This window comes from Diceros bicornis, chromosome 28, assembly GCF_020826845.1.
Source record: "Diceros bicornis minor isolate mBicDic1 chromosome 28, mDicBic1.mat.cur, whole genome shotgun sequence".
NCBI classification, from domain to species: Eukaryota; Metazoa; Chordata; class Mammalia; order Perissodactyla; family Rhinocerotidae; genus Diceros; species Diceros bicornis.
In genome coordinates this window covers 14,179,765-14,189,203 of record NC_080767.1, presented here as the reverse complement: position 1 = coordinate 14,189,203, position 9,439 = coordinate 14,179,765, and the positions used below count along the sequence as shown (strand labels likewise).

The following is a 9,439-nucleotide window of genomic DNA, read 5'->3' as shown; positions in this document are numbered from 1 at the left end:
ACACAGATGTTTTATATAGTTTTTCCAGTATTTCTAACTGTCATCTGCAGGACAGTTAGTCCAAATTAGTTCGTTCATTCTTCCTGGAAGCAGAAGTTAAATATTGATCTCTACTACATTTTCTCTAGAATCCTGTAGAGATGACTGAATTGTCAGAGCTATTCTTCACTTTTTCAGCATGGTGGGGATTTTTGCCTGGTTGCCTAGGCACTTTTGGAGTCAGAGAGTGCTGACGTTGACCTCAGAGAGTTCCTGCAGGTGACAGAGAGATGCACCATGGCCAGCTCCAATTGGACCTCCCCCGTGGTGGAGTTCATTCTCGGGGGCCTCTCAGCCCACCCAAAGCTGGAGAAAACGTTCTTTGTGCTCATCCTGCTGATGTACCTGGTGATCCTACTGGGCAACGGGATCCTCATCCTGGTGACCACCGTTGACTCCCGCCTGCACACGCCCATGTACTTCTTCCTGGGGAACCTCTCCTTCCTGGACATCTGCTACACAACCTCCTCAGTCCCCCTCATTCTCAACAGCTTCCTGACCCCCAGGAAAACCATTTCCTTCTCAGCCTGCACTGTGCAGATGTTTCTCTCTTTCGCCATGGGAGCCACAGAGTGTGTGCTCCTGAGCATCATGGCATTTGATCGCTATGTGGCCATCTGCAACCCCCTTAGATACCCTGTGGTCATGAACAAGACTGTCTACGTGGCCATGGCTGCCAGCTCCTGGGCAGCTGGTATCACCAACTCTGTAGTTCAGACATCCCAGGCCATGAGGCTGCCCTTCTGTAGGGACAACATCATCAACCACTTTACCTGTGAGATCCTGGCTGTCCTGAAGTTGGCCTGTGCTGACATCTCAATCAATGTGGTTAGCATGGTTGTGGCCAACATGTTCTTCCTTGCAATCCCAGTCCTGTTCATTTTTGTCTCCTATGTGTTCATCATTGCTACCATCCTGTGGATCCCCTCAGCTGAGGGGAGGAAAAAGGCCTACTCTACCTGCTCTGCCCACCTCACAGTCGTGGTCATCTTCTATGGGACCATCCTCTTCATGTATGGGAAGCCCAAGTCCAAGGACCTACTAGGGGCAGACAAACAGGACCTTTCAGACAAGCTCATTTCCCTCTTCTATGGGGTGGTGACCCCCATGCTTAACCCCATTATCTACAGCCTGAGGAACAAGGATGTGAAGGCTACTGTGAAGAACCTGCTGAGTCAGAGACGCCTAAATGAGTGACTGTCACAGGTTCTCAGACTGCCAGAATGCAAGAACTCTGAACTCCTCATTGTTCTCGTGGAAAAATGGTAGCTCAGGGGAGTCCTTGGGCTGTCAGTGCAAAGAACCTTTTCATTTCTTGCGCTGCTGATTAGTTTGTTGGCTTCACACAGAACCACACTGTATCATATCATAGCTATCTTTTGCTGCCCAAATCTTAAATCCTCTGATGCCAGAATTGGATGGCTATCCATAAAGAATTATAGATGTGGTCAAAAGAGACAAACAAAAATGTTAGTGGTACTGGGACCTTAGAGTATATTGTTCTTTCCTGTGTAGAACTGCTCTTGCTCTGTTCTGCTTTGGTCCCAGAGACCTTTACTCTACCTGACATAGGGATAAATTGGAAAATGTCATCTGCCTCAACACACAATAGTGGTCATTAGCACCGTGGCAGGAATTCCTCTCAAATCTTAGCACTAGAAATAGTGGGATGTATCTTTTGATCTAATGGACACTAACAATCTTGTCATTTACTGCATTCTCCTCTTTATTGTCCCTGCAGGGAAGCTCAGGGGCAAACCTGCCAGCCTGCTGCTGCAGTCATAGAGTGCTGCATGACTGGGCACCCGCAGCTCCCAAACTTTTGTCCGGGCAACCGACATGGCACATAGATAGCCGTTATGCCCAGCACACACTCCAGGAATATGCCACATTGTGATAAAACCACCAAAAGGAGGAGTAAAAGAGAATGGGGGGTCCCTTAACCATTCCAAACTAAATTACTACAACAGCTGCTTCTATCCCTCTCCCGATCCTATTGAAAGAAGGCAGACACAAGACAAGTTTGGTCTCTATCAGACCACAAAGGCCACCATAGTCTAGGCTGACTCATTTGTCCTTCTTTGTTCCAGTAGAGGAAGTCCTATCACAGACTACAAAGCCAAGTCATGCCTTTCAGTTCTACTTCTAGCATTATATACCAGTTCTATGACCTTGGTCAAGCTCCTTCTCCTATCAGGGCCTCACTTGCTTCATCTATAAACTGGGAGTAAATGTCCTTGTCCTTCTAACAAGAAGATATGTTTGAATGCTTCTTGAGAAAGTGTTACACTGTTCAAATGAAAAGAATTTAAGACCCACTACCCTTCAAACTGTCATTCCCTAATCATCTGATGTGATTTGACTCAAATATATTAATCATATTGTCTCTTAGGAATCTGAAGCAAGACACATGGAAAGAATTGACCATGTAGAAATAAGAGCTGAAACTGAGAGATTGTCATACACAGATAGATCATATCCATGTGCTCATTAGAGTCATGAGGCAGCAGAAACTGAATAAGCAGAAACTATAACTTAAAGAAAACATATGAGATGAGAAAAAGTGAAAGAAGTCAGTTGACAGAAGCAGATATGGGGAGCAACTCTGACTCAAATTAATGGTGGAGCACTAATGCAAATATTTCATTGACTGACATTGGTGAAAATTAATACTTTTCACACTGCATCTATGCATACAATTCCAAGCATACACTCCCTCTCCTCTCCTTATAAAGAGCACAAGTTCAATTTGAATTCAGGCCCAACAGGTAGAGAGGTCTTGTTTTTACAAGACATGAGACATTAGATAACATAAACTCTAGTTTCAGGCATATTCAGAAGGAAATAACGTCCAATGCTATTTGTGCAAAAAAAAAAAATGGGCACCTTTTACACAACCATTCTAAATCGGAAAGGCCTGGGCATGTCTGAAGGCAGAAGGGAATAAAGGCAGCTGATGATGATGTAAATGGAGGGAGCAACCTCGTGAGCAAGTGACACGAGTCAGGATCAGAACTAGCGGACATGTAAAGAGAAAATGGAGGATCTATGGGTCTCCTCACCCCCAAGTTATTTACTTCTGTAGAATTAACAGTTTGGGTGGCCCAATCATAAATTCTAAACAAATTTATTGCACTTATGTAGAACTCCTATTAGTGCAGAGTGCTGAAAGAAAGCTGGGAAGAATCCATCACAGTTCCTGCCTTCCAAGGGCTGGAGAGAGGGACAGACACATAAGCACACCCACAAATAACTGGCACACAGGGGCCTGTGGGATGTACTTGTAACGGGGCAGACTGAAAAAAGAATACAGTGAAAAAGAAGGAAACTCCTCTTAGACATATGTAAGTACAATCAGAGAAAAATACAACTCGACACTGATCCTCAGGAAGGCTTCATGGAAGAGAGAGTATGTGAGCTGTTGAAGGATGGGAAGGACCATAACAGGTGCTTCATAAACCTCCACCTTACTCTGGATGATCAATATCTGGTTCTTCATCAGCTTGGGGCAATCAGAAGGCCTTAAATTGAATCACTGGCTAAGAGCAGGCAGTTGGTCAGTAAGTGCCTTGTTTTATGTCTACTTGCGTAAGCCTGGAATGGTGAGAACCCCAAGCTGATCCATCAGGTCAAAGCATGAATTGTCCCCATACAATGTCTGTGTCTTTGTGGTGCCTATTTCAGGACAGTTGTTCTCTCTTCTCTCAGTCCCCTATTGAGAGAGGACCGAGCAAATGGGTCAGGGGGAAGCAACTCTAGACTTAGAATTTGGAGACATAGTTTCTACATTCACTTCTGCTTTATGATGTTTGTGACAGTTTTGGAGCTTTTAGGAAAGAAAGCAGTGAGTACTAGGAGCTAGAACAAGTCACCAAGATCAAGTCATGTCATCCTCGTTGTCTTCCGGCACAGCATATAAATGCTAAAAAATGCTAAAAACATCATGCGTCTGCCTTCAGGAGGCATCTGACAGTCTTCCCTGGTTGTCCTTGTGGACCAGATGGAGAACAAGGTCTGCGTGGTCATACAGTCAGAGTTGTACTCAGAGGACCCAGAGCAAATGACCACATCCAACAGGGCTCCATCCACTCTCCCTGCATGATCTCATCCACTCTCAGGGTTTCAACTACTGGGTAAAAGCTGGTGAGACCCAAGTCTTTATCTCTTGCTCCAATGTTCTTCCAGGCTTTTGAGGTTCCATGGGCATCTCAAACTCACCATGCCTCATACAGAACTCACCTTCTCCCCTAAAACCACTTCCTCAGCCAATATTCTCTTCTTGGTGATAGCACTGCCATTATCCACCTGTCACCTGAGCTAGAAATTTTGATTCCTCCAGGCTCTCTGGCCACCTCATTCAGTCAATCTTTAATCTTGTGTTTTTATCTACCAAATATTTCTTGAATCTTCCTGTCTTCTCCATCCTTCCATCACTTCCCCAGTTAATGTCCCAACGTCACTCCCCTGAATGACTGTAACAGTCTCCTAGCTGGTCTCCCTGAAGCTTTCAGTTCTTGTTCTCTTCCCTCCTTCTCCCTCCTACACTGTGCATAGAAGAATCACCCTAAGATGAAAATATGATCAAGTCAGTTCTTTACTTAAACCCCTAAGTTACTCCTTGTGCCTTACAGGAGGAAGTCCTAACTCCTCAGGATACCCTAAAGACCAACTGGGTCTAGCCCTGCTTTCATCTCCAGCAGCAGGACCTGCCCTTTTATGCTCTGGTAACACTACTTGGCTGGTCATTCCCCACCCGCTGGAGGCTCTTTCTCAATTCTGTGTCTTTGTTTATGTGGCCACTTCTGCCCAGGATGATTCCCTACTCCCCTTCATATGGGAAGTCCCCACTCATCCATTAAGACCCAACTTGGGGGTCACCTTCTCCAGGAAGCCGACCCCCTACCCCCCGCCCCTTACAGAACCACTGCTAACCTCTAGGCAGCACCATACAAAGACTACAATCTGCTTGGCCACACAACAGCCCTATACTGCAGGCTGGGTTAGGTCATCTCTCTGTGCTTTCATAAGAACATATATATTATCCCCATTCCTGCACTTACTACATTGTTTGGTAAATTAATGTTTTTTTAGACCCTAAACTGCACCTTGTTCTATGTCCACTTGTGAAAGTCTAGAGTGGTGAGAACCCCAAGCCTGATATATCAGGTCAAAGGAATAGCCGCTCTGGTGGTGCCTATTTTATTTTATTGCCCTCTATATCACTCGTACCATCCTGGACTCTCAAAACACAATATCTTAACTGATTTAGGATAAAATGGTAGATCAAATGGATTGTGTTATATAATGTTAACAAGAAACAAGAAAATAGAAAAACTCAGTTTTGGTTTTCTGAATAATACACAAGTGTTTTTTTGTTTTTTCCAAGTGCACCAAATAAAATGGAGCCTAACAAAAATAACACATTTTAGAGCCAGCCCTGATAGCCTAGTGGTTAAAGTTTGGGACTCACTGCTTCAGTGGCCAGGGTTCGTTTCCTGGTTGTGGAACCACACCACCATCCTGTGGCAGCAGCAGTCAGTTGCCATGCTATGGTGGCGGCTCACGTAGAAGAACTAGAATGACTTACAACTAGGATATACAACCACGCACTGGGACTTTAGGAAGGAAAAAAAAACAGAGAGGAAGATTGGCAACAGATGTTAGCTCAGGGTGAATCTTTCCCTACAATAAAACGAAAAGCACCTTAAATAAAGCATATTTTATTGTCCTTAATGCTAATATGACAGTTATTTCAGTACAAATAAAAACTATACTACAATCATAAACTAAATTGATATTGTTAGCATTGTTTTTATGTCCTAAGAGAAATAAGTATATGACTATAAAGAAATAAGGAATAAAAGTCATAGAAGTTGACAGAAAATGTTTGGATACATGTTTTAAATCTTTTATTGTCAACACTTTGGAATCCAGCTGTTCCTAAATTCTGTGAAAAATCAACTTTGCTTTCCCATATAAACTAATTTTCAAAAGAGTGATCATAGATGTAAAAACTATATAAAGTCTGTATATTTCGAATTTATTCAAATTGAAAAAAAATAGAAATTTGGAATCCATGTTACCTACTAATGTAATTGTATTATCTACAATATCAAAAAAAATCTTCGTATTGAAAATGGCATCTCTTTTAAGAATAGTATGTATGCGTGTGCATATATATGTGTCTGTGTGTGGTTTTTAATTGGAATGGGAAAAGTTTCATAACAATGTATTGATTTATGCCTGCCTAATTTAAGCTATCTCCCACAATTTACTAACATAACTCAGTTATTTGCTACACACAGACCTTTATTCCAGTCACTTCCCCTGTGTTTTGACTTCCTGCAATGAAGAGAATACATGAGCAAAGCAGAATCTCTAGCGACCACGTCTGATAAAATAGCGTTCAAAATGCTTTCAATTTTTCCTTGCTACAAAAACAGCCCATTGGCATCACACTGTGTATTAACCACTATTATAACTGAGAAAAAGATTTTAAATTGACCTTTTTTTTTTTTTCACCCCAGTACACTTGTGTAACCCTTGGCTAAGTAATCTGAGGAAGTTTTAATCTAGCTCTGATTAGTCAAAGTTAGAACAAGACCATATCAACAGCCTGTCAGTTTTAGCTGTCAGAATAAGATATCTCTGATGTGAAGCCATTGTCTTGTCTTCATCCCTTTTTCTTCATCCAGCCAACTCCAACCTCTGTCTTCTGTTTACATAAACATTGTTATAGAATAAAGGCCCACAATCAGACTCCATCTTTCATTCTGGATTTGTTACTGGTCTTGTTTGTTACTCACAATCCCAGATGCCCCTTTTCTTTGGCACTACCTCATGGTCGCTGTGTGCTTCCCTGTTCCTGAGTTCCATGTTTAGTGCAGAATCCACATAGTTCACTTCACAGTCATAGGTCCTTCAATCTTTCCTTTGGTCTTTCACACTCAGAAAGTTCTCCTTTTATACTTAGTCTGAATTTATTACTTATACCACGACGTTTTAGAAACACACACTTGAAAGAGCATCCAATTTCCTTATACTTTTCTTTAGTTAACTAAAATGCCCAGTTTCTAGTATCATTGGACATCAGTCACTGCACAAGACAACCGCTATCCTCCCACACATCTCTCAGGGCTGCTTTTGCTGCATCCCATCAGTTTGGGTATATTGTGTCTTGTTTTTGTTTGTCTCAAGTATTTCCTAATTTTATTTTTGATTTCTTCTTTGACCCATGGTGTTCACAACTGTTGTTTAATTTCCACATATTTGTGAATTTCCCACTTTTCTTTCTGCTATTGATTTCTAGTTTCATTCCTGGTGGTCAGAAAAGATACTTGGTATGGTTTCATTCATACTTAAATTTGTTAAGACTTGTTTTCTGACCTAATATGTGATCTATTCTGGAGAAAGTTCCATGTGTACTTGAAAAGAATATATATTCTGCTGATTTTGAGTGGAATGTTCTATATGGGATAAAAGTTATGGGGGCCAAGAAGTCCCACAGTCTTCTGTTTGCATGACAGAGAGCAAGAAAAGTTGTTGGTAAAATTCAGCCTGAGTCTGAAGGCCCAAGAACCAAGATCTCTGATGTCTGAGGGCAGGATAAGATGGATATCCCAGCTCAAGAAGAGCAGTAATTAATTTTTAACTCATCTTTCTCAATACAGAGGGTGCGTGCCCTGAAGAGCGAGCTAGTGTGTTACTCCTCTCTACTTATGTCTGCCTCCCACTCCACCCTGAATAAAGTAGTGTTCACAAAAAATGGTCTCTCATGGAGTGCCTCAGGGCTCTGTATCCGTTCCTGTGCTGTGTTACACTCCAGTCAGTGACTCAGGTGAGGAATTGAGCATGCACAGGGGACAGGAAGCTAAAAGGACAGTGACTTACTGGAGGAAGAGTGAGGATCCAGAAAGAACACAGTACATTGCCTCAAGGAAGCTAACCGCTATGGGGATGATACATCCTAAAATCAAACTCTCCCCCAAAACCACTACAAAGTAGAGGCTGGGCTGAAGCTCAGCAGCAGCTGATAGAGAAGGGCTTGGCTGAGTGAGCTGAGGATGGCTGACCAGCAGGCTTATGGGTTCTGAGTAATGTGTTCATAGACGTATGTTGACCAAAGAGAGAGAAGGAGGACATGAAAAGGAGGGAGGCAGCAGGCAGCAAACCTCCTCCAGTGCTTTCAGCATAATTAGATCTTGGGGATGTTATCCCAGAAGAAATCAAAGTGTCTAAACTGAGTACAACTCACTTTCCAAACTTTAAATGACTTCAGGGACCAAAATGGTCCCCAAAAGGAAAGTGAGACTTAAATTACCTTCTACAGGCAATGGTCAGTTCTTTGAAGATTGTTCCTGGAGCACCAAGGCAAGTGGGAGTAGGGAGGCCTGGACCTTCAGCCATCACAGGGAATGACAAGCCCCCCTCCCTACCCTGGGGGTCCAGACCCAGTGTCGCTATTTCCCACCCTTTAGGAGAGTGATCACTCTTTCACATCATGTTTCTGATAAAGGTAAGTGAAAGTTTTGATAAAAGGACTCTGAGATTCTCATTAGTACAAGCCCATTTCTAAGAACAGATTTGATTGTTCAGGGGAATAGGGCTCAAAAGGGGGAGAAAGAGGTGACTTAGTGGCATAGTAAGTACCGAATGCATCGTAGACCCACTTGGTGGGTCATAATATCCTGACATCTCAACACCATTCAGGAATTGTGGACAATTTCTCTCACTATATGACATTCTTTTGGATGCTATAAGAGTAACAAGGTTGATTCTCTATCATCTTAATGCCAAAACCAAGCTATTTCTGAATATTTGGAGGGCTCAAATATTTGGAGGACTTAGGGAAGAGGGACTAATTTCCTTTGGGGGCTACAGAAGGCAGAGCCTGGTGGAAAGTTCAAGGACGCAGAATTTCCTAACAATAGCAACTACTTAAAAATGAAACAAGCCTCTTCAGAAAGTAGAGCCTGCTTCACTCAAGTAATCTAGCTGAGGCCAGAGGACTATGATCCAGGAGGTAGTGGGCCTGCTTGCTTTGCAGGGGTGTTGGCCTGGTTAGACTCTAAGGCCCCTTCCAAAGGTCTACAGTTATCTATCAGCACAATGAAAGCCAGAATTGAAGAATGGCCAATATTGTATGTTTTAGGAAGCCCTGAATAAGCAGGTGGCATCCACCCTGTGACTATTTCCATGACTATTTTTGCACAGCCACTGAAAGAAAAACATTTTGGGAAACATTTCCAAACATGAATTACTTCCAAATCAAATTCATTGGGCTTAAGTGATCCCAGAGGGAAGCATTCCTCATCTTATTCTTACACGAAGAGGAGGAAAGTTGGGGCCATGATACCATTCACAGAATAAACCAGTGGCTTCCTTCCTAGGGTGGAAGAGG

At 42.7% G+C, this 9,439-nt stretch overlaps 1 protein-coding gene across 1 annotated transcript; it reads left to right on the top strand.

Moving 5' to 3' along the window:
• Positions 1–276: 276 nt before the first annotated feature.
• LOC131393179 (olfactory receptor 13C7-like) lies at positions 277–1,236 on the top strand. Its single transcript, XM_058523686.1, has one exon. It carries the CDS (start codon positions 277–279, stop codon positions 1,234–1,236), a length of 960 nt encoding a protein of 319 aa, XP_058379669.1.
• The last annotated feature ends 8,203 nt before the right edge of the window (positions 1,237–9,439 follow it).